The 21884-nt window shown below is 45.6% G+C and overlaps 9 protein-coding genes across 9 annotated transcripts; 5 read left to right on the forward strand and 4 right to left on the reverse strand.

The window, feature by feature from the left end:
* Window positions 1-934: 934 nt before the first annotated feature.
* EDB93DRAFT_1331694 (uncharacterized protein) lies at window positions 935-2785 on the forward strand (the record flags this gene model as incomplete). Its single annotated transcript, XM_041455219.1, has 17 exons — window positions 935-956; window positions 1005-1241; window positions 1301-1364; window positions 1427-1436; window positions 1493-1512; window positions 1557-1589; window positions 1639-1759; window positions 1785-1813; window positions 1867-1894; window positions 1941-1973; window positions 2030-2106; window positions 2164-2233; window positions 2289-2369; window positions 2426-2536; window positions 2591-2631; window positions 2682-2707; window positions 2767-2785. Coding segments are annotated over exons 3-17 (741 nt in total), but the record flags the coding sequence as incomplete, so codon positions are not given.
* A 1135-nt stretch (window positions 2786-3920) lies between these two features.
* EDB93DRAFT_1176682 (uncharacterized protein) lies at window positions 3921-5878 on the forward strand. Its single transcript, XM_041450527.1, has 15 exons — window positions 3921-4001; window positions 4063-4072; window positions 4126-4145; window positions 4196-4228; window positions 4278-4374; window positions 4427-4455; window positions 4511-4538; window positions 4589-4621; window positions 4678-4754; window positions 4812-4887; window positions 4943-5023; window positions 5080-5190; window positions 5244-5284; window positions 5338-5363; window positions 5416-5878. Exons 1-15 carry the CDS (start codon window positions 3960-3962, stop codon window positions 5528-5530), a joined length of 819 nt encoding a protein of 272 aa, XP_041302753.1. The 5' UTR covers window positions 3921-3959; the 3' UTR covers window positions 5531-5878.
* A 1350-nt stretch (window positions 5879-7228) lies between these two features.
* On the reverse strand, window positions 7229-8263 carry EDB93DRAFT_1255225 (YqcI/YcgG family-domain-containing protein; the record flags this gene model as incomplete). The annotated part of the gene is made up of 3 exons (XM_041453745.1): window positions 7229-7961; window positions 8016-8077; window positions 8135-8263. The coding sequence occupies 3 exons, from the start codon at window positions 8261-8263 to the stop codon at window positions 7229-7231; spliced, it is 924 nt and encodes a 307-aa protein (XP_041302754.1).
* A 2062-nt stretch (window positions 8264-10325) lies between these two features.
* EDB93DRAFT_1331697 (uncharacterized protein) lies at window positions 10326-12225 on the forward strand. Its single transcript, XM_041455220.1, has 14 exons — window positions 10326-10590; window positions 10646-10655; window positions 10709-10728; window positions 10774-10806; window positions 10860-10956; window positions 11006-11034; window positions 11090-11117; window positions 11168-11200; window positions 11258-11334; window positions 11391-11460; window positions 11516-11764; window positions 11820-11860; window positions 11916-11941; window positions 11994-12225. Exons 1-14 carry the CDS (start codon window positions 10549-10551, stop codon window positions 12109-12111), a joined length of 873 nt encoding a protein of 290 aa, XP_041302755.1. The 5' UTR covers window positions 10326-10548; the 3' UTR covers window positions 12112-12225.
* Window positions 11904-13627, reverse strand: EDB93DRAFT_906692 (uncharacterized protein). Its single transcript, XM_041457894.1, has 4 exons — window positions 13505-13627; window positions 12675-13456; window positions 12204-12626; window positions 11904-12148 (listed from the first exon to the last, which is right to left on the reverse strand). Exons 1-3 carry the CDS (start codon window positions 13605-13607, stop codon window positions 12207-12209), a joined length of 1305 nt encoding a protein of 434 aa, XP_041302756.1. The 5' UTR covers window positions 13608-13627; the 3' UTR covers window positions 11904-12148; window positions 12204-12206.
* Window positions 13628-13734: 107 nt separating this feature from the next.
* EDB93DRAFT_906764 (DUF747-domain-containing protein) lies at window positions 13735-16193 on the forward strand. Its single transcript, XM_041457895.1, has 7 exons — window positions 13735-14277; window positions 14323-14601; window positions 14658-14808; window positions 14859-15187; window positions 15237-15401; window positions 15451-15671; window positions 15721-16193. Exons 1-7 carry the CDS (start codon window positions 13810-13812, stop codon window positions 16037-16039), a joined length of 1932 nt encoding a protein of 643 aa, XP_041302757.1. The 5' UTR covers window positions 13735-13809; the 3' UTR covers window positions 16040-16193.
* On the reverse strand, window positions 16193-17425 carry EDB93DRAFT_906791 (uncharacterized protein). The gene is made up of 2 exons (XM_041457896.1): window positions 17324-17425; window positions 16193-17265 (listed from the first exon to the last, which is right to left on the reverse strand). Exons 1-2 carry the CDS (start codon window positions 17350-17352, stop codon window positions 16347-16349), a joined length of 948 nt encoding a protein of 315 aa, XP_041302758.1. The 5' UTR covers window positions 17353-17425; the 3' UTR covers window positions 16193-16346.
* A 934-nt stretch (window positions 17426-18359) lies between these two features.
* EDB93DRAFT_1255230 (uncharacterized protein) lies at window positions 18360-18960 on the forward strand (the record flags this gene model as incomplete). Its single annotated transcript, XM_041453746.1, has 2 exons — window positions 18360-18425; window positions 18484-18960. 2 exons carry the CDS (start codon window positions 18360-18362, stop codon window positions 18958-18960), a joined length of 543 nt encoding a protein of 180 aa, XP_041302759.1.
* Window positions 18961-18990: 30 nt separating this feature from the next.
* EDB93DRAFT_906804 (uncharacterized protein) lies at window positions 18991-20754 on the reverse strand. Its single transcript, XM_041457897.1, has 6 exons — window positions 20343-20754; window positions 20210-20292; window positions 19932-20154; window positions 19588-19879; window positions 19507-19538; window positions 18991-19444 (listed from the first exon to the last, which is right to left on the reverse strand). Exons 1-6 carry the CDS (start codon window positions 20567-20569, stop codon window positions 19240-19242), a joined length of 1062 nt encoding a protein of 353 aa, XP_041302760.1. The 5' UTR covers window positions 20570-20754; the 3' UTR covers window positions 18991-19239.
* Window positions 20755-21884: the final 1130 nt, after the last annotated feature.

Raw genomic sequence — 21884 nt, forward strand, 5'->3', positions numbered from 1 at the left:
GACGTAAACCGCTGACAAATCGCAGCTGGACCCCGAGGCCTGAGGCTGGGCCTCGAACCTCGACTAGGACTCTGGAACCCCTCGCGGATACCTGGACGCCCTTGAAACTGACCAAAACAATTTTCACAAAACCCCCATAACTTAACGCTGTCGTCGTCACGCGCAGGCAGAGTCCAGACGATGCGCTCCCGGTCCACGGTATCTATCCAAACCCCCTCCATCACTTCCTAATCAACTCAAATCTCAATGAATTTCTTTCCTCCCCGCAGCGTACAACAAAATCGTCGTGCTTCACCCCATTCCTGTTTTCACCCGCGGTGGGACCACAGACTCGGATTCATACATGTCTCGAAGTACATTGACTTCCGTCGCGCCACTAGATTTCAGCACCTCTCTCATCGGTTCACCTGATCGCTGTCGTATCTGCATCAGTCGACTCCTTAGCACGGCGAAATGCTCGCGCACACAAACGAGAGTACGCGTTAAACGAGGAACTTGACTCTGAAACACACATGACATACGATTGCATGTGTGTTCTTATATCATCAAGACATGAGCTGCAGTATCACGATGTTGCAATATCACGGTACACACTTTGACAACAGAGGAAGCCAGACATTATGTCACGGGTGTTGTAAATCAGTGCCGATGTGATAATAATATTCTGATCTGCTAATGATGGCAGCGAGTAGTATCTGCTTGTTAAGCGTACAATGACCAACTGCTCTCTTTCAACCCTCCTAATCGGTACGTGAAGTTTTCTAGCACCAAGCCCTCTGCTCAAATTGAATATATAGTGGCCTCTGTAGCAATCAAGCTCATCGTATCCGTATTCATAGCAAATAATTGAGCTGCTAGTGTTCTGCTATGCCACGACCTTAATTGCTGCTGAAAGCGTGAGATAATCGATATGAAAGTTGAAATGCGCCAAGAGTATGATGTCAAAATCAGTCCCTGTAAGCTCACAGCTTGTTCTGCATAGAATATTAACGTCTTGCATATAGTAACCGTCAAAGGGTAGAGTGAACTGTCACCGCTGAGAGAGATTTCAACATTTCGACCCGCACACGTTGCCTGATGCTAATATGTGATTAGACTCTGGGTTTCAAATCCACCCTTGTGGGCAAGTCCGTAATTCCCGCTACGCCGCTGGAGAGGTTTAGTCTCACTATCAGCTTTACGATGTGGATAGGACCTGGTTTCGATTGAATCTTAAATCATCTCGCACGGCGAATGAAAAGGTACAAATCAGATTCAAATTTACATAAATCGTGTAAGTATATAAAAGCAAGTTCTGGAGCCTTGTCTAGTACGAGCATGCAATGGTCGCACCCGTAGTCAACACAGGAATTCAGACGGCGAAGGTAAGGATTCCCATATATACATCTTCCAGACGAGGTTTATTGACTGCAAACTACTACTCTAGTATTGCAACGGTACGTGAAGAACTTCATGCAGGGGTTTATACCATTCACATCCGGAATACGTGCAGTGGCCGGTCTAGGAGTTCTGGTAGGTCTACAAGCTATGGACGATATCACCCTAATGCTCCATAGATTTTTGACTATTTCTTAACGCTCGAACGTGAGGTGAGTATTTCTTCATAGAGTCCGAACATGTCTTGACAAATATTGCAAGGTTCGATGGACGTGGAACAGGCGCTGGAACATCACTCGTGTTCTTTTTGTAATTTCACGTTACATGGCCTTTGTAGCAGCTGGCATGACTTCATACGGCAAGCAGCTATCCACATCTCCTGGTGCGTGACATTGACGAATGACTAGCCGCCACTGCTACACGAGCGAACGAGAATGTTAGTGTCTTTTACTTTGTGATATTGTATGAACTCAAAGACATCGAATACAGTGCTCGCGCTTCGGTCAGGCTTCAAATGGTAATCAGTATCTTGAGCAGCCAGCGTTTTACTGATTTCATTGCAGCAATTCACATCATCACCATTGTAGCTGCCGAAGGTTCGCTCCGTATCTGTGGTGTCTTCTGGGCCTGAATCTGTTTCTTTCTTGTGCAGGTCTTTTGATCATTCGTACATATGCGTTCTGGAAACAGAACAACAAGTTCTTGGCAGTGTTACTGGTCTTGGCAGCAGTACGTTTGTCTGGTCGTGCGTGCTCATCCTCATCGTCTGTTGATATCGCGAAGTAGATTTGTATCGCGTGTGCTGTCAGTATCACACAAGTCATCGGTAATCTAGTGGCACATGCAAACCCTTCAGGTGTGTTTGCCTTTTCTTTCTTTCCTTGTTGTAGACGACAACTTTGCTTTTGAAGATCCCCACATAAGCAAGTGCACTTTTAAAGCGACTCGCAGCAGTGCAATTCAGTATGTCTTTCTCGTGGCATTTGAACTATGTAAGTGTATCGTTTCCGTTCCATCTTAGCGCGATTTTTCAACCCCATTCGCCTAGTGTTGATATCTTTAATGGTATTCAAGAAATATCAAGATTACAGAGATTCTGACAGCCGTCTTGTGAGAGCCGTCTTCCAGGGCGGAGTGCGGTATATGACTGCCATAATTTGTGCGGTGACCTTTTGTTCGATTAATATGTCCTGTACTCAAGCGCTTCTTCCAGCTGTTTCTGTAGCCCATATATTGATCATGTGTGTGGTGCCGGTAAGTTACATGGTGCATCTCATTCGATAAACTTTGCTAATTTTGGGAAGGAATCGTATGACGAGATCATGGACTTGTGCGTGGCAATTCACATAGAATGGTCTGACGAATAAAAAAACTGATGCACCATGACAGGCCGCAACTTGTCCTCCACAGTGTGTTGGCATCTCGTGTGCTGTTTAGTCTGCGTGAAAGTGACCAGAATGAATCGGATGGGGCGGTAGTAGAAATGTCGACATTTCGTCCAGCTCAGCGCGACCAAAGACATACTTCATCTGATTGATTATTCCCGGCAGTAGTGGGTTTTGTGTCGTTATTTTCAATCGTTGGCACAGAAATGCGTTTCTCGCTTTTTATGACGTTTCGTTCGCACACATTTTATTCGCACAGTATTGGAGAGTTGTTTCTTATGAAGCTGGATCTTTAGCTGATGTTCTTGCTCTTATTCGTGTTAGTGATGCAAGTCGAGATTCCTCCGTGTCGTTGTCTTTCCTGCACAGTTGCAATGTACCGCGTTCCGTTTCCAATCATAATAGGGTCGCTGTTGAATCGACGTCTGGTCCGCCGCGCATTCCTACTATCGACGGGTGGTATAATTCTCGACAGACGTTTCGATCTGTCTATCTGAATGGGTGCGACGTCGAGCTTGGATGCATACCAACATCATTTTATATCAATCACTCCACAGCCGGACAGAACCCGTGTAGCGGTCAGAGCACAGTGAACAAGAGAATCGGGATGCACACTTGTCTGAAACGTTGAAAGGTTAAATAATATAGTACTAAGATTAGGGGTGTAGTGCTACCAAAAACGGAAGGTCATATTTGTAAAATATCTCGCCGATTCTCACGACTAAAATTCAGAAACAACTTGGGCGGCAACGATAACACTCATAGCACTCGCAATGCTTCCACAGCTTATGATGAACGTCGTCGTCGTTACGCAGGAACTCATTCAGGACTGGGTTGCTCGTCGCGCTATGATGTTCCTACCTTGATCTTTGCTCTCGTTGCTGTGATCTGACCCGGTCTACCGCACGTGGGAGGTTAACCCTGCAGAGAGAATGTGGTAACCGCTGAGAGAGTCTCTAACATTTCAACCCGCACTCGTTGCTCTCCTGAATTTCAAATCCATCCTGCTGCCTGGAGAGGTTTAGTTTGATGATGCGGCAATGCGGATAGGACCTGGTTTTTGATTGAGTCACCTGTGCAGCTTATTTCAAATAATCTCGCGCAGCGAATGAAGCATATAATTAGAGTGAGTTCTAAAGCCAGCCTTATCTAGTACGAGGGAGTTCTAAAGCTAGCCTCATCTAGTGCGAGCGTGCAATGGTCGCTCCCATAGTCAACACAGGAATCCAGACGGCGAAGGTAAGAATTCCCAAATATTCATTGTCTAGACGAGGTTTATTCACTGCAACTACTACTCCAGTATTGCAATGGTGCGTGAACTTCATGCAGGGTTTTACGCCATTCACATCCTGAATATGCGCAGTGGCCGGTCTAGGAGTTCTGGTAGGTCTACCAGCCATGGACTCGGACGATATCACTCTAATGCTCCATAGATTTTTGACTATTTCTTAACGCTCGAAAGTGAGGTGAGTATTTCTTCATAGAGTCCGAACATGTCTTGACAAATATTACAAGGTTCGATGGACATGGAATAGGCGCTGGACCGTCAGTCGTGTTCTTTTCGTACTTTCACGCTACATCGCTTTTGTAGCAGCTGGCATGACCTCATACGGTGAGCAGCTACCCGTAGTATCTCCTGGCGCGCGACATTGACAAATGACTAGCTGCCATTGCTACACGAGCGAACGAGAATGTCGGTGTGTTTTACTTATGTGGTCGTTGTATGAACTCAAAGACATCGAATACAGTGCTCGCGCTTCGGCCAGGCTTCAAATGGTGATCGAAATCCTGAACAGTCAGCGCCTTGTCACTGATTTTCACTGCAGCAATTCACATTATCAGTATCGTAGCTGCCGACGGTTCGCTTCATGCTCCAGTGTCTTCTGGGTCTGAAATCTATCTCTTTCATATACAGGTCTTTTGATCATTCGTACATATGCGTTCTGGCAGAAGAACAAGAAACTTTTGGCATTCTTACTGGTCTTAGCAGCAGTACGTTGGTTTGGTCATGCGTACTCATCCTTATCGTCTGTTGATATCGCGACGTAGATTTGCATCGCGTGTGCTGTCAGTATCACACAAGTTGTCAATAATCTGGTATCACAACCAAACCCTGACCCTTCAGGTGTGTTTGCCTTATTTTTCTTTCCTTGATGTAGGCGACAACTTTGTTTTTCAAGCTCCCCCCACAAGCAACTGCACTTTTGAAGCGGGTCGCAGCAGTGCCATTCAATATGGCTTTCTCGTGGCCTTTGAACTGGGTAAGGATCTCGTTCCTGTTCCATTTAAGCATGACTTTTCAACCCCGTTCACCTAGTGCTGATGTCTTTAACGGTATTCAAGAGATATCAAGACTACAGAGATTCCGACAGCCGTCTGGTGAGAGCCGTCTTCCAGGGTGGAGTGCGGTTTATGACTGCCACAATTTGTGCGGTGACCCTTTTTCCAATTCAACATGTCCCGTGTTGAAGCGCTTTTCAGTCGTTTCTGTGGTCAATATAATAGTCATGTCTGTGGTCCCGGTAGGTTGCATGATGCATCTGCTCATTTGACAAAGTTTGCTAATGTCGGGAAGCAATCATATGACGAGATGATGGACTTGTGCGTGGCAAATCATTTAGAATGATTTGATAAAACTGATGCACCATGACAGGCCACAACTTGTCCTCCACAGTATGTTGGCATCCCGTGTGCTGTTTAGTCTGCGCGAAAGTGATCACGAAGTGGATGGGACAACATTACAGATGTCAACGTTTCGTCCAGCTTAGTGCAATCGAAGGCATACCTCACCCGGACTTGACTGATATCCTACAGTCACAGTATGTCCCGTCAGAACGTATACGTAGTATGAAAAAGATTTTGCCTATCAAGGGCACCACACTGCAGGAGATTGTTACGAAGTGCGATCATCTGCCGCTCCATCTGATTTCCCTGCTCTGCATCTTCATTGTCCTCCTCTGTATTGCCATTTACCTCCTCCAAGTCCAGTGAAATCGTTCTTGAGTCCGCATCTGTCCACTACATCTGACGGGACAGAATTAGCTCCTGAAGTTCTTGCATTGCAGAGACGCTCAAGATCTGCCAGCGTCACCTAACCAAGCCTCGATAAGTTCTTGTAGATGCTTAGAGCAGATTTTGGGGCCGAACACGGGGTAATTGCGCCTGTGGTTTGTTTTTCTCCGAGCGAAGGCGTGTTACTCCCTAACAATCATGCATTCACATGTTGTCCCTCTATGCCGATTTGTGAGTTTTTGAGAGCAAATCATATGGTTTGGTTTACATAAGCCTCGTGCGGTGGGTGGTTGTTCAAACGTTCACGATTAGTACTTGTTTATGTATATCACCTTGCTACGATCATTCAACGGGCGTGTCGCATTTCCTCTTCACTTCATATGTTTCTTCCAGGATATCTATTTTCAAAATAAATATCCTCTCATATGTTTGCAAGCAGTGCAGCATGCTGTTACCGTGTGCTCCATCAATAGTCTGCCTTGCTCTGATCTAGATCCCCGGGCCTTACCACCTACTGCATACGTGCTTGTTGCTAGCAGACCCTAGTTATGAGGACTCATGGTCTATGCTGCAACACAGCTTAATGCTTCCTTCCGCAGAGCTTCTAACCTAAACAGGTGCTTCTGGGTACATATATCTACCTCTCTGTAAATGACTTCCATTTCTCCTGATTCGTGCAGAATAGCGAGCTTCCGCGTGTTAATCCGTGCATAAATCACCAGCTTTTCAGTTCTCAGTACAACGCTGCGACAGATGCGTTTCTAGTTGTACCGGTTGTTTCGCCAGTGCTTGATTTTCGTAGTTGTTGCTCTTGGCTACCTCATCAATGGGAACTTTTGGCCGATTTTGCTGTACATTTGGATTAATTCATATACTCGCATCAATGACAGCAAATAACATGGGCCTCGTGTCTTCTGTCAGGCTATGTTCATTTGGCCGAGCGTGGGTACCCCTTTTGAAGCCCAGTTTGCTCTAAAATGCTTTCCAGTTGCTGTGGCACTGCCGCTTAGGGTAATCTCACGTGATAGGGTCGGACCATGCTCAGTGGTTTGAAGTTATTGTTTGTTGTCAGCAAATCACGTTTTTTGCGAGTAATGCTCCTGCCAGATTATATATATAATTGGTGGACCTTTTTTGTTGCCGTGGGATTGAAGAGAGTTGCGGTAAAAATGCAAAGCGGTTTCATTTAACTGCAGCAGGAACGTCAAACTGGGTCTAGGAAACGAGGCAGAGACTTGTATTTGCATATAAGCGGTATTCTAATGCTTGATAAAAAGAAGTAAACAATATATAGCGTGATTTAGTGACCTGAGAGACTTTGAGAAAATTCATGACATCGCGTTAAAACAGAGTCTCAGAGGGATGACTCAAAAATAACATTGGAAAGGTGTTATAATTGGCTGCGGAGATACGGTTAGTTAGAGGCAACTTGACCGGGTGCCATCGACTCACATTTACGCGGAAATAACCTCAGAGTCACTGAGCTTGTCATATGGACATGGCGCCGGAACATTCTCATCCAGCAAGAAGTACTGCTTGGACTCCCGCGATCCTTCGTCGCCGTAGTTCTTCAGCTCGGGGCTGACAGGGATAGGATCATACTTGGCGAGGAGGGCACGAACTTTTGCAAGCGCACCCGCGCGCTTTGCATCTGTGCTGAAGAGAATGTCAAAAATCCACTTTGGCTGGAAAACCATGGTCACTCCGGGCGCGTAACGCGTGCGCCTCACTTCGTGGGCCGGGGTTTGGATGACAGTAAAGAATTGTTCTCCGCCAAAGCAGAGGCACCATTTGTCCGTGTCAATGTCCCGGGGTACGTCTGAAGGCCAGGGTTTGTCATCAAGCTTGGCGAGACCGTTGAGGAGTTCCCAGAACAAAGAATTGTATTCCTCCACTGTTCGTGAGTTGATCTCATTTTGCTTGGCAAGAAGAACGAGGGAGGTGTTGGGGCCAAGCTGGTGAGCTTGAGGGAGGTATATGGAAAGCCCCTTGGCAATAGTACGGATATGGCGTGGGTCTGACAGGTCATCCGAGTCGATGAACAGATAGAGCTGGTCATCTGATTTAAAGCCCTTTGTAGCGTAGACGCAGGGGAATATTAATTCTTCATCGAGAAGAACTGCCCTATAGTCTTCATAGGCATTACGCTGCCATGTTCCTTGCGGAAATGTAGCAGTGACTTGCGCTCTGAAATGAATGGAATATCAGGGCACGGCCTCCAAGGGATGCACATATCCGTACCTTGTCAAAGGATTACTCTGTTGGTCGAATTGTTCGCGGTTAAATACAGCTCGAACGTAATTCTAGTCGTTGATCGTCAGCTCATCCATAACCGGTGACCAAAGATGTTTGATACTGACAATGAGGGAGAATAATGTATCACAGAGTGTCTTCGGTACATTGCGAGATTTCATCGAGGCAACATTGGCAAGAAGTATAATCACAACGCCTCCGATGAGCTGTGCAGCTAAAGTGTAGATGTCAAACATGATTGGAATTGGAGTGTTGAAAGTTAGAGTGCTTGAAGTAGTACTGAAAGTTGAAGCACTGAGGAATGTACTGAGGAATGCACTGAGTGAGGAATGTACTGAGGAATGTCTGGCAATGATGGTAGAGTTTTTATAGGTATCAGAATCCGATTCTGACGATGCTGATTTATTGTCCAGCTGAGAAGGATCGTCATCATCACAGTCAAATGATTGCCTTGTGAAACAGGCTGTGTGGGGTGGTGTGACTAGGCTTTGGATGACAGCACGCAAACGATAAAATGTTAGAGCATGACTGCGTCATCAATGACGCCTGGTTCTGTAACTTGGTAAGGTTTTGTCAGATTAGCTTGAGAAAGATCATCATGTACATGTATGTAGAGCACGTAGTACTGCAATTTGTGAACAGCTGGCGCCCGAGATCGTGACTTTTCGGCAACCTACACACTTGATTTAGCCATAAGTCAAGAGGCCGAACAAGCCAAGAGAGCTTACATGCGCCACGATGCTTATAACCAAAAACGGGACAGACTACACCTGTAGACGAACACCGTTCATCAAAGTTCCCCGACACTGAGCACAAATACAAGCCAGAAATAAGCCTATACCAGCTCCTTGTAAAGCGTATTCAGTGATTCGAAAAGAGAATGCACGTTGGCTCAAGTCTGCATGTGGGGAAATATTGATGATGATCACAGTGATATTTCTGAATCTTGAGTTTGCCTCGGATTGTCGATGATAATCGGAAACCTTCACATTCGTGGCAGCGCCCGCTGTTCCGAATTCACCATTATACTTGTCGACCGTCCAGAAGAGTCCCACATGACAAAGGGCAAGCCTGCGTGATTACTTGGTGCCATTGAAATTACAAATCAAGTGCGGAGAGTGGCATGAGAAACGGATATAAAATCCGGAAACACCGACTCAATTGTAAGATCCGGCGAATTCCGTCAATTTGAGGCATATCTGCACTTTCGACGTGTCAAGCCAGCCAAACAGCATCAGCACGGTGTTCCGCTTTCATTCCGGAAGGAGAAGGATCCCCATCTGACGACCTAGTCTCAAGTTTAGGCACCTCTCCTCAAATGCCTTTGTGCACTTTCTTGTATCGTCGTGCGCTGCCATCGGACCCCTGCACAGTGCACACGGTCTTGCCATGCAGAAGCGACAGCGATACACTTCGTTCCTGACTCATCCATTGTACCCCGGATCTGTGTATTCATTGATATGTTTGGCGTATACCGCGGATAAGTCGAGTGCGGCTACCATAGGCCCCCCCTCTATCGGTATTCAAAGTTGTTACGCGTTTGTATATCCACCCCCACGCTAGTCTTCGTAAGTACTCACGGTCTCCCTATTTTCTTAGTTTAGTTCAAATGTAGCTGATTTTCTATCAAAATCTTGTCGTGTATGACCAATGCGTAACGCTGTAAAATAACATGAGCTAGTTTTGGGACGCAAGATCGTATATAACGGCCTGCGTCTTGGCAATGATCAATCAGCAGGATGAATATGGAGGCAACTTCTGATTTTGTTCAAAGGCGAAAGACGAAAGGTGCGGGAAAGAGATCTACAACGAATGTACATGTATTTGCGGTCAGTGTGGTATGAAATGAGTATCTCACCCCAATCTCAGACGTCGAAGACTGAGGTGTGAAGCTAAACGAAATCTTCTTCGGTGTAGTTGGCAGCTTTCGTGGTGGCGTGCAAAACATCAGCTCTATTGATTAACAATGCTATCTGATGTTACAGGTAGTATTAAAGGTACATGACGCTTCTGAGCTTGAACGATAAGCCATGATGGGTGGTGGGCCATAGCAGCTCACGGCTCAGAATCTAAAGATTCTAAAACAGAGTCGAAGGATGCACGGAGTTAAGTGTAATATCTCATTTTTTTTTAAAAAAAAAATGCGGACGAGACGCTAGCTGTTGAAAGGGAAGTGGTGTGCGGAAGTCGAACAGCCGAGGACTTGCGAGTGCTACGTGATAGTATGAAGCAAGAAGGTGGGAACCCGGAAAGCTGAGTAGAACTCAATACAATGAGTTATGTAAGCAAGTGTTTCGACTCCGTGATATGCAACTCACGACCGTAACTAATGTAGCCGATACTGATGCCAACACATCAGTTTACGATGCGGTTTTGTTAGCATCACCCGTGCTGCACTACAAGGTGATTTTAATCGTGCACAGCGAATGAAATTTTCGAGTTGGATCAAATCCTTGGATTCAAATTTAAATCATGTAAGCGTATAAGAACGAGTTCTGCATATCAGGAGTTTTATATAGCAATGGTCGCTCCCATAGTTAATACGGGAATTCAGACAGCGAAGGTAAGAATTCCTGGATGTATTTTCCAGATCAGTTTATTGACCACAACTACTCTAGTATTGCAATGGTACGTGAATTTCATGCAGGGGTTTACACCATCCTCATCTTGAATGTGTGCAGTGGCCGGTCTAGGCGTTTTGGTAGGTCCACAAGCCATAGACAATATCTCCTCTTATGCTCCATAGATTTTTGACTATTTCTTAACTCTCGAACCTGAGGTGAGTAAGCGTCTCTTCATAGAGTTCAAACATCTTTTGACAGATGTTCCAAGGTTCGATGGACATGGAACAGGCGCTGGAACGTTACTCGTATCCTTTTCGTAATTTCACGCTACATGGCATTTGTAGCAGCTGGCATGACTTCATACGGTGAGTAGCTACCCGCATCTCCTAGTACCTGACATTGACGAATGACTAGCTGCCATTGCTACACGAGCAAACGAGAATGTCGGTGTGTTTTGCTTATGTGGTCTTTGTATGAACTCAAGGACGTCCAATACAGTGCTCGCGCTTCGGCCAGGCTTCAAATGGTGATCGATATCCTGAACAGTCAGCGCCTTGTCACTGATTTTTACTGCAGCAATTCACATCATAAGTATCGTATCTTCTGAAGGTTCGCACTATGTCTGTAGTTTCTAATGGGCCTGAAATCCGTCTCTTTCATATACAGGTCTTTTGATCATTCGTACATATGCATTCTGGAGAAAGAACAATAAGCTCTTGGCAGTGTTATTGGTCTTGGCAGCAGTACGTTGGTCTGGTCATGCGTGCTCATCTCATCATCTGTTGATATCGCAATGTAGATTTCCATTGGGTGTGCTGTCAGTATCACAGATGTTGTCAGTAATCTAGCGGCACCCACAAACCCGTCAGGTGGGTTTACCTGATTTTTCTTTCTTTGTTGTAGACGACAACTTTGTTTTTCAAGATCCCCCCACAAGCAACTGCACTTTTGAAGCGAGCCGCAGCAGCGCCATTCAGTATGGTTTTCTTGCAGCCTACGAACTGTGTGAGGACATCTCCTTTCCGTTCCATTTAGCACGACTTTTCAATCCCATTCACCTAGTGCTGCTGTCTTTAACGATTTTCAAGAGATATCAAGACTACAGAGATTGCAACAGTCATCTAGTGAAAGTTATCTTCCAAGGCGGAGTGCGGTATATGACTGCCACCATTTGTGCGGTGACCTTTTGTTCGATTTAATATGTCCTGTACTCAAGCGCTTCTTCTAGCTGTTTCTGTGGCGAATATATTAGTCACGTATATGGTGCCAGTAAGTTTTGTATTGCCAATCTGCTCATTTGACAAAGTTTGCTAATCTTGGGAAGCAATCATATGACGAGATTATGGACTTGTGCGTGGCAAATCATTTAAAATGATTTGATAAAACTGATGCACCATGACAGGCCGCAACTTGTCCTCCACAGTATGTTGGCATCCCGTGTGCTCTTTGATTTGCATGCAAGTGATCGGAATGAATGGGATGAGGCGACATTACAAATATCGACATTTTATCCAGTTTAGCACAATCCAAGCTTTCATTTGCACTTGGTTAACCATCCTACAGTCACAGCACGTCCCGTCAGAACATATACGTAGCATAACAGAGATCTCGCCTATCAAGGCCCACCAAATTGGAGGATACTGTCACGAAGCACGATCATCTGCCGTTCCATCTGGGTTCCCTGCTCTGCATCTTCGTTGTCCTCGTCTAGATTGCTCTTCACCTCTTCTAGCGAAAGCTTTCTTGCATCCGCACCTGTCCAGTATTTCTGACGCGATAGAAGCAGCCCCTGACGTTCTCGCAGGAGACGTTCAAGATCTGCCAACGTCACCCAACCATGCCGAGTGTTATGCAACCATATAGACCCCGCAAGTGAGACGCTTTGCAAAGAGGGGCATGATGCGTGCCACCTTGACGCGAGGGTAGCCGTCAAAGTTTTGTCGTGTAGTGCATCAGCTTTATTTCGCGACATCAGTGTCAGCGACCTGAGGCATTCAAAGCCAGAGAGGAATTCAGGAAAGGCCTCGAGAAGTTCCTGTAGATGCTTAGAGAAAAAGTCGTACATGGGTAAAAGATGGCGCACTTGCGAGACTACTCCATCACTCGAGTAGAAGGCAAACGAATTCAGTCCGGGTAAATTCTTTGCGATCGCTTTGAAGGCTGCGAGCGCACTCGGTGTGTCGCTTAGACGGGTGATGACCTGCAGTGCGGTCAATGGGCCGGTAGAATAGGAAAGGATGTTCGATGCAGTATTGAGGATATCGTCTTTGAAAAGCGCCTGATGCAGCAAACAAAGTTCTACTTCCTTGATTTTTCGATTGGGAACAACTGCAGCCAATACCAAAGGGGACGCAGAGACCCTTGTAAGCTTTGTGAGAGTATCGCAAGGTAGAGCCATGTCATTCACGAATTTGCCGCCGAACATGGCATTGCGCAGTTCCGTTTGTTCTGTAATTAACTTAATGAAGTCCATATCCCAATCGAGTGTGGTAGTGAGAGAACGAAGTCGAAAAGAGCATCCATGTAGATATCTTGCGTAGGGGCCGTCGAGGAGAATTGTAAGATCGGTGAGCGAAGACGCGTTTAGCAAGGCACGACGCAGCAGGTTGAAGTAATTGAGGAGTACGTCATAATGTCGAGTAGCATCAGACAAGATCAGAGTTCGAGTACAAGAAGCAAGATGCGGGTACGATGCAAAACATCTGAGACATGGTATGATCATGTCCTCACCAGGTTCAACGTTCCGGTAAATCACGCGCTGGGAAATGAACCGAAAACTGGAGCATACGAGTGCCGTGTTCACCAGGTCTGTATTCCCCAGGTATTTGAGTATGTGATGTATGAGTTCGGAAGGGATAGACAGGACTATGGTACCTGTGTCAGAAAATAGTCAAAGGGATCTGCTAGACGTACCGCCACCAGGCCTATCCTGAGATCGATCGATGTGAGTCTCAGGATGGTCCACACCAAATTTCCTCTCCATCATGGAAGAAAATATTTCTGGAGTGCTTTGCATAACGTGTGTGATATCCAGTGTGAACTTGAAGGAATGATTTCATGAAAAAAACAGTTACAATATGATAATTCCGATGACGTAATGTCCATATCAGGACGTATCGATGGTAGCTAACGTGCCAATGAATCTTTGCTTTACTACTATGGACTTCAGGTCGTAGTCATCATTCCAATTCAAATAATTATAATAATATTTGCAGCACATGGCCACCTCTCCACGACGCTCAAGAAGACGCTTCTCTTCCGCATCCATTGGTGCGACATGGAATGCGCAGTTTTCACCACTTTCCACACCAGTTTCGCGTGGTCGCCGCAGAAGGTCCTCATCCGTCGACTTTGAAGATGTTATTCACACTTCAGACGTAAAGGACGAGAAAACGAGAAGTGCACCACGCAGTGGCCACAACCTTGAATGCGAGAGGATGCTTGAACCCGAACTCGAAGTCCATCCATTGACATATGCATCACTCCCTGCGACTCCTATACTGCCGTCTCCGCCTGCCTCTCCACCTCCCATAGCTCGGAGTCAAGAGCTGCAGCAAGACCAGCCTTTATTTTCTTTATGGGACTACCTACGGGAAGAACTTCTCGCGACTGACTTCGACTCACACCAGGAGTTGAAGTGGGAGAGGGTGAGCAATTTCCTGAGTATCCCTCTGGCAATGGAAAAGGTGCGTATAGATTCATAGTGAAATTACGGTGCTCATGAGGCGTAGATCATTGGCTTTGGCTTCATACTTTGTTTAGACTCCTTCCTCTATACTTTTACGATACTACCCATCAGGTTTGCACTGGCGACCATCCGATTTTTTCTAAATCTCTTCAAAGTTTCCAAATTGCCTCTCCCACCATCACAAAAAGCTGACATTATTCGAATGATGCTGCTTGTGGTCTCTATTATGGTGTTGGCTCCGCTCACGGATGCCAGTAAGATCTATCACTCCATACGCGGACAAGACACTATCAAACTATATGTAATATTCAATGCATTAGAGGTACGTTCGTTTATATGTCGATTCAACCGCACATGACTGAACTTTTACTGCCTTAGATCGCTGACCGCTTGTGTGCATCGATAGGGCAGGACATCCTTGACTGCCTATTTTCTCGCTCGACGCTCGAGGTACTTTCTCGTCGAGTGCCGGTTACGTCTAATACGCTTCGCCCATTTGTGTTTTTTGGGCTAGCTACTCTCTACATTGGTTGGTCTCTGTTAACAGGCATTCATATCGCGTTGATAACTTTGTTTTAGTTTGCCACACATTAGTGATGATTTACCAGTTGTTATCTCTCAATGTGGCCGTCAATTCATATGACCACGCACTCCTGACTCTTCTTGTCTCGAATCAGTTCGTCGAGATTAAAGGAAGCGTCTTCAAGAAATTTGAGAAAGACAACCTCTTTCAAATCACATGCGCAGATATCGTGGAACGCTTTACACTCTCACTCATGCTTCTTATTGTTGCATGCCGCAATTTAATCGAGTTGAGTGGATCTGAGTTCGACTTTACCGGTGGATTTGCCCTTCCAGTGAGCTTTGGCTGGTTCATAGGCAACAATATCCTGTGGACGATATCCTACGTAGGTTATTGACATACCACACCCAACCTCGCTTACGAAGCTCGATCAGCCCGTTGTGACAGTAATGGCATCTGAGATCCTCGTGGACTGGCTGAAACATGCATTCATCTCTAAGTTTAATCACATACGTCCATCTGTATATGAGCGATATACAGATGTGCTATGTCGCGATTTGGCCAGTGGGAGTGCTATAGGACGCCTGGGTGCTCGAAAGGTCTGACGTTTGACTTTCACTCCTAATTTCATTCATTGACCGAATGCAGCATAGCTATGTTGATCAATCGCCATTAGTGGCCCGGCGACTTGGCTTTGCCTCCCTTCCGCTTGCAGTTGTTGTTATTCTAGTTGGCCTTCAGTCATTAACTCTCGTCTTCTCTCTTCGTTTTGAAGATGAATGGAGTTGGGATGCTCTCATAGATATGTCAAATGCCGAAGTCGTACATTTACTCAAGTGGGCCGTGATGGGGGTGGCATTTTGGTTATGGTAGGATTTCTGTTGTTGTCATAGTTCTGCAAAAGCTTACTCTTTCTAGTTTTCTCGCTTTAAAAGTTCTTCTTGGTGTGAATCTTATCTCATATGCGAGTCGTCGTCGAGAAGGCATGGAGGCCCGTGCTACTGCGGACACCATCAACGACTTTGGGCGAGACCCAATAGGTGAAGGTAAGGAGGAGCGCGAGTACAATAAGCAGCTCAAGAAGATGGTGGATGATTGGAGAGACGACGCCGTACGGGTAAGTGAGATGGGTGAGGGGCGTATGCGTGGCGGTAATGGACAAGGCAGCGGTGGTGACAAGAAGCGGGTCCCCCTTGAAGAGTTGACTCGATTTACAATGGTGAAACGTATCTGGTGATAGAAGATTGCAGCAGCGAGTTATAAGAATGCTTCTGCTACATGTGATAAATCGACTGCACTTAAGTAAAGAGCATGTTGTGAGTGGGAGTACACGGTGCGCTGTGCTTAAGCAGACAGTGATCTCCCTCAAATGGCACATAATTTTTATCTCATAGATCATATGCATACAAATATACAAGACAGGCACGACAACGCCAAATCTCTTTGAAGTTTCTGCATAAGCTTCCTCCGTCTTCACAAGATCATTGATACAATAAACCTAATAAGACCGCTGACTGCCAGTCTCCATAATGACATTAGGTTGTCTACACAACGATGCGGCGGTAGGGACCACCCGCACGTACATCGAGAGGACGGCCTTGGGCAACGGCCATCTCTATGTTCTCCCTAAATGCCTTGACGTAACATTGATCAACCATGTCAAAACGAATGGGGCGCAAGTGCTCTGGGGTACGTTCGGTACAAAGAGGCGCTATAGGATATTGGTTAATCATTCTACAGATGACGTTTGGGTCCTGCTCCTTTAAAAATTTACGGTAGTCCCCGTGAGGTTTGGAAGAATGATCATGGTCTGGTGCAGCAGTGATTGGAATAGTAACATGGGATGGAACGTGAGGAATGTTTACGCGTGAGCTGTGCGCAGAGCGCGAGATGAATGGATGTGGAGAGTAAGTGGTAGGAGCAGGGGTGTACGAGCAACCAGTGCTCGAATTAGCGCGAATACGTTCTACTAGTCTGCCATTGCGAGTATTGTCGTCAGGGATCTGCAGTACACCTGCTGAAGCTTGATCAACGGTGGCCTTAGGCCTCTGCGTTGTGTGGAGAATGGAGGGGTAGACTTGTTGACCACTTGTGCTCGAATTGCGGAAAGGCACTTGAGGCCCGATAGTCTGTGAGTTCAAAGAAATCGTTCTGAAACCGCTGCGAGGGAACCCCTCAGTTGGTTCAGAGGAATGGGGAAACTTGGCCAGCAAGTCCGTGCGCGTATCAAAGTCTGCACGAGTTGGTCCATGGTAGTAGGTATGTTGAGACAGTTTTCCATGATAGATCTCCAGTATCCCTGGAGCTTGCTCGACATACACAATATCGGACTTTTTGAGGGGGGTCTTGCCACGGTATACGGGTTTGGGATTAACACGATGCTCGGGCGTCCTCCCTTCTAAAGAAAGGAGGTACGGCATTGATTTGGAGTGCTTAAGAGATGCCGTCTTGTCGTCATCTGACCTGAGGGGTGTGGATTACGATAATGACAATGAGTAGAACATGAGAACGGCCGACTCACTTTGAGAGCATTCTCTTGAACGGATTCATGATTAATATATGGCAAAGTTACAAAGAATATGAGGTAGTTGTCTGTCTGGCGGTGGAGAATATTCGCATTTTAATATATATAGGTTGCACTACTGTGGACGCACCATGTCATCCATCCACAACCACAAAGCAAATCTTCGAAATCCAAAAACAATACAAGTGTGGATGCTCTAACCTTGCTCTTGCCAATGCCTTCATTGCCCACTTATAATCACATCAACGCCATTGATGTCGCCCCATTTGTGTTACAAAGGCAGAATATGCAATGACCAACCGATGGTCTGTCACAGTTGCCACAGACCAACTCGATGAATGCATAGCGCGCCTGCTCGTTATTTCTCGAGAACTTCTAGCTTTAGATGAGATGGAAATGACCGGAAATGACGATCAGCACGCTGACTCGGATATATGAGACGCCAGGATAGGGCATGATGTGTAAAGAGATGCTGAAGAGAACAACTGGCTTCAAGTTGCTCCCTTTGAGTGTCTCACTTGACTGTCAAAACGGCTCAGCGTACCTTTAAAGCGCACGTGACTGCACCGACACCTATTGGAATCAAAATATGGAATGAAATCCGGGTTTTCATCTAAAGCTGATGTACATTGTGAATGGTCAAGCAAGTATCCAACGGAATTACGCACAAAAACCACGTGGCCATTACTTATGGGCCATAGCCTCCAATATTCTTGATCTTTGAGATAATTGAATCGGCTGCTCCAAGGCACCCGGTGGGGCTATACAGAATGTTGGCGCGGCACTGGAGTCTGGCAGTGTACCATAATTCTATGCTGTGCAATTTTGATCACGTGCACGTTGAATCACTGCTTTCTGGTATGGAGGAATGACGTCATATTTCCTGTTTGCACCAGTCATCGTCATGCAAGTGCCAGCGCTCTTGGCATCTGCCAGTGTGACCCGCAGCGCGCAGCCTGGACTTGAAAACCGATAAAGGTCGCTGTTCCCGCACATAAAGGTCTATTCATCATCTCTCCGTTAAACTATCAAAATGGCAGCATCAGGCGCACTTCCTGGTCTCTTTTTCTGCTTTTCAGCAATGGTTCTTCTCATTTTTGTATGTTCCATCTAATCTTATCAGTTATCATGTTTTTTGACAGTGTGATCATTGACAGGTTTCTGTGTCATCACCAACATGGAACACCATATCCTTTCTTAATGTCAACCAATACTCCTTTGGTGTATTTGGTTATACAGGCTCGAAAGTTCAAGTTGGTTACTACTTCCCTCTACCAGGAGACATCAACACAGGAACACTTCACAGTCTCACCTTCGTTCTTATCCTTTACCCAATTGCCGCTGGGCTTTCCGGTCTTGCATTCCTCTTCGGAGTCTGTGGTGCTGGATATCATCGGGCGGGCACCGTCTTTATGAGTTTACTCGCTGGACTTGCTACACTGTGCACTTTGATTGCATGGACCATTAGCATGTCTTTGTTCGGTGTCGTCAGAGAACGCCTGAGAAACGTCGGCATCAACGCGAATTGGGGAAATGCGAACTGGATCGCGCTTGGCGCGCTGATTGCGCTGCTTCTAGGCTCCTGCACCGCAGCATGTGGAGTATTTGGAAGCTACAGGCGTTCGAGGAGGTAGTTCATGAGCAGTGGATGGTTTAAGGAATATTATTGGACTGAGCGACCGATGTCATGAACTTTTATCGATTCCACATGTAACGATGTACATGCCTGCTACGTTATGCTTGTTCAATTACTGTGTATTTAGAATACCCGATAGTTTGTCCTCAACGTCATTAAATCCAATCGAGATGTTACATATACTCTAGCTTCAAGTTGCATGTATGAAGTTCATGCATATCATATTACACAGTTGATCAACATTGAGGTGTACAATGTACAGGTGTGGCGTATATCGCTATGCATCATCTTCGACAACCAGCACAGATTTTCCAATATTGTTTCCAACTAGTAAATCAACAAGTGCCTCACCGACCTTGTCCATACCATGATACACATGTTCCAGATATTTCAATTTTCCAACAGCCAAATCTCGTGGAACAGTATCGTGGAATTCATCCAGGTACTTATCTGCCCAGTCGATCACAACCAAACCCTGCATCCTAGATTGTGAATGAAAAATTGAGAACTGTGGGCAAGGAGTGCTTTTATTGGAACAGCTTACTTTGCTCGGTACCTGTTCAATAACCACAGGTTCTATCTTCGTTGTTAGCGGTTAAAAATCTTCAAGAAGAAATGTGCTCACTCGAATGCCATACGCTTCGTTCGTGCCCAAGTTGTATTGACTGATCATCCCGCAGATAACGAGTCTAGCATTGCGGGCTAAATTATCTATGGCAGCTTCGAGGGTCGGACCACCGACAAGGTCAAAGTAAATGTCAATCGGGCCATGTGCCTTGAGCTCTGCAGCAGTATCCGCAGTTTTGTAGTTGAATACATGATCTGCCCCGAGTGATTTCACCAAGGAGACCTTCTGGTCGCTACCACAAGATGCGATGACTTTCAGTCCTTGTGCCTTGGCAAACTGAACCACCAGACTACGAAATCTTTTTTTAAAAAAGCAAGAACAAAAGGTAGGATGACACATACTGGCCTACAGCACCACACGCTGCGGATATAAAGAGCGTTTCACCTGGTTTAGGGTTGCTAATGTCCTTGAGTCCATAATATGCTGTCTGCCCAGTCATTCCAAGGATTCCAACATAATACCGCCATGGAAGGTTGTACTTGTTGTCAAGGACTTGTAGACTCAAGCCCTTCATTCCTAGGGCATTAGCGTCTATTGACGGGATGACGCTGTAGCGTTGATAGTCTATAATAATATAATCAATAATAGGTGCCGCAGACCTTATTGGGAGCATACGCACACATGAATCCATATACATATTGTCCGGTTTGAATCAAGGGCGTCTCACTTCGCAAGACCACAGCAACGCTGAAACCAGTAATTCTGTGAGAGCATCAGATCCATTGAATTTCAATATTTCCAAGTTGGCTTACGTTTCGCCAAGGGGGAATGCATCAATATCTCCTTGGATATCAATGGGTCGCATGCGATTGCGCATATAGGGATCAAGACTGAAGGCGAGTGCCTTGACAAGGATACCTCCTTGAAGTGATACATTGTCGAGATCAATAGACAGTGTATTGTCAACGATCAAACATGTTTTAGGATTTGGCAAGCCATTGGGGATTTCGTTGAATATGATACGCGGATTGGTTGTCATGATGGTACGAGGGGATGAGGCGAACTCTGCTGCATGCTGTAAACCTTTCACCGACTGTTATAAACAATGCAGGGTGAACGGATAGGCCCCCTGAAGCTCACTCATAGTATGCCTGTCGGGCTAGCAGTAACCTCATTTTGGCCCTTGGGTCTCAAATCTGCTACTGTAGAGATACTAACTTTAAACATAGTTGGGCCGTGACCATGTCACACACTTAGCTGCGTTGTTTTGGATGCAACATGCCCTTATTTAGCTTGAAACATATTTTTTAGATACCATAATGTGACTCAATTCAGACAGTCTGGTGACCCCGTGACGAAGACTAAGTCAGTGTAGCTGACCAGTCTCTTCGGAATCTTCTACGGAATGCATGCTATTCCGCGAGAGTGTTAGTGCATTCATAAAGATGGGTTAAATAGTTCATTTCGAAACAAAAATGATATACATGATGTAAATTAATTCCTCACATGGAGTTAGGGAATATATGTGGACGTAAAGACAAGAGTCAATATTTATGTACTAGCCCAGAGAATCGTTATTATATCAGGGCTGGAGAAGGGTGAGTTCGTTCTGAGTCATAACCTTTCACGTCCAACAAAGATCGTTTCGTCACCTCAAGATAAGTGAGCGATCACTGCAGAAACATCACCTACATGGAGCCGAGAGCAATATAATCCAGAATTTTTGAATCAGCAAAATGATACAGGCCATCGGAAGGTGAGAGTAAATGCAAGCGGTACCTAGTAGATGGAAATGATATTCAATGTAGAAATGTCTCAGCATTCACTGTAAGGTGGATTATGACGTTTTTGTCTGGCTGACCTCCCTTTTTGATTTCATTGAAATTCTTCACCATTTATAAAGAAAGTTGTCTGTTCAGTGGTCTTACGTCCCTACGGGCAGGGAACAGACCGAAGTTCTGTCGTTGTCGTGGGGACCAGTCTTGGGGCCTTGAGGGTTGAACTGCTATGAGAATGCCACTATTAGTCTAAGTTAAGGGTCTGTGTGCCGCATCAGGTACATTATCAAAACCACTGTCTGGGGTTAGAGTCCTGACCCAATCCTGACCTACACAGGTGTATCTCTGTTAGGTGTTGTGGCCTGAAGACAAACAGAAATTACACTAAAATTTTAAAAGTGACTTCTCGTAAGTCGTTATATTTTTATGATTGTCGATACTCGCAATTTCTTTAGAGGTGTACGGAGTCCTCAACTTGTGACTACTATTTGTCACCCATGTCACATTAGTATCAAGACGCGGCTGTGCCTTAGCTGACTCCGCTTGAATTTGTCGAGGGGTAGACTGACCAATTTC

This window comes from Suillus bovinus (assembly GCF_016758785.1).
Source record: "Suillus bovinus strain UH-Sbo-P2 chromosome Unknown EDB93scaffold_88, whole genome shotgun sequence".
NCBI classification, from domain to species: Eukaryota; Fungi; Basidiomycota; class Agaricomycetes; order Boletales; family Suillaceae; genus Suillus; species Suillus bovinus.

Bases quoted from the DNA above. Each gene is read 5' to 3' on its own strand.
- EDB93DRAFT_906791 (XM_041457896.1), bottom strand. From the start codon at position 17,352: ATGAATCCGTTCAAGAGAATGCTCTCAAA. The intron at 17,266-17,323 runs GTGAGTCGGCCG...CACACCCCTCAG, and splicing joins TTCAAGAGAATGCTCTCAAA to GTCAGATGACGACAAGACGG.
- EDB93DRAFT_1176682 (XM_041450527.1), top strand. From the start codon at position 3,960: ATGGTCGCTCCCATAGTCAACACAGGAATCCAGACGGCGAAG. The intron at 4,622-4,677 runs GTTCGCTTCATG...TTTCATATACAG, and splicing joins CAGTATCGTAGCTGCCGACG to GTCTTTTGATCATTCGTACA. The intron at 5,191-5,243 runs GTGCGGTGACCC...AGCGCTTTTCAG, and splicing joins GTTTATGACTGCCACAATTT to TCGTTTCTGTGGTCAATATA.
- EDB93DRAFT_906764 (XM_041457895.1), top strand. From the start codon at position 13,810: ATGGCCACCTCTCCACGACGCTCAAGAAGACGCTTCTCTTCCGCATCC. The intron at 14,278-14,322 runs GTGCGTATAGAT...CATGAGGCGTAG, and splicing joins TCCCTCTGGCAATGGAAAAG to ATCATTGGCTTTGGCTTCAT. The intron at 15,188-15,236 runs GTAGGTTATTGA...AAGCTCGATCAG, and splicing joins TCCTGTGGACGATATCCTAC to CCCGTTGTGACAGTAATGGC.
- EDB93DRAFT_906692 (XM_041457894.1), bottom strand. From the start codon at position 13,607: ATGCAAAGCACTCCAGAAATATTTTCTTCCATGATGGAGAGGAAATTT. The intron at 13,457-13,504 runs GTACGTCTAGCA...CAGGTACCATAG, and splicing joins TCAGGATAGGCCTGGTGGCG to TCCTGTCTATCCCTTCCGAA. The intron at 12,627-12,674 runs GTGCGCCATCTT...AAGCATCTACAG, and splicing joins GTGATGGAGTAGTCTCGCAA to GAACTTCTCGAGGCCTTTCC.
- EDB93DRAFT_1331697 (XM_041455220.1), top strand. From the start codon at position 10,549: ATGGTCGCTCCCATAGTTAATACGGGAATTCAGACAGCGAAG. The intron at 11,201-11,257 runs GTTCGCACTATG...TTTCATATACAG, and splicing joins AAGTATCGTATCTTCTGAAG to GTCTTTTGATCATTCGTACA. The intron at 11,765-11,819 runs GTGCGGTGACCT...CGCTTCTTCTAG, and splicing joins GTATATGACTGCCACCATTT to CTGTTTCTGTGGCGAATATA.
- EDB93DRAFT_906804 (XM_041457897.1), bottom strand. From the start codon at position 20,569: ATGACAACCAATCCGCGTATCATATTCAACGAAATCCCCAATGGCTTG. The intron at 20,155-20,209 runs GTGCGTATGCTC...ATATTATTATAG, and splicing joins ATATGTATATGGATTCATGT to ACTATCAACGCTACAGCGTC. The intron at 19,880-19,931 runs GTATGTGTCATC...AAGATTTCGTAG, and splicing joins GCGTGTGGTGCTGTAGGCCA to TCTGGTGGTTCAGTTTGCCA.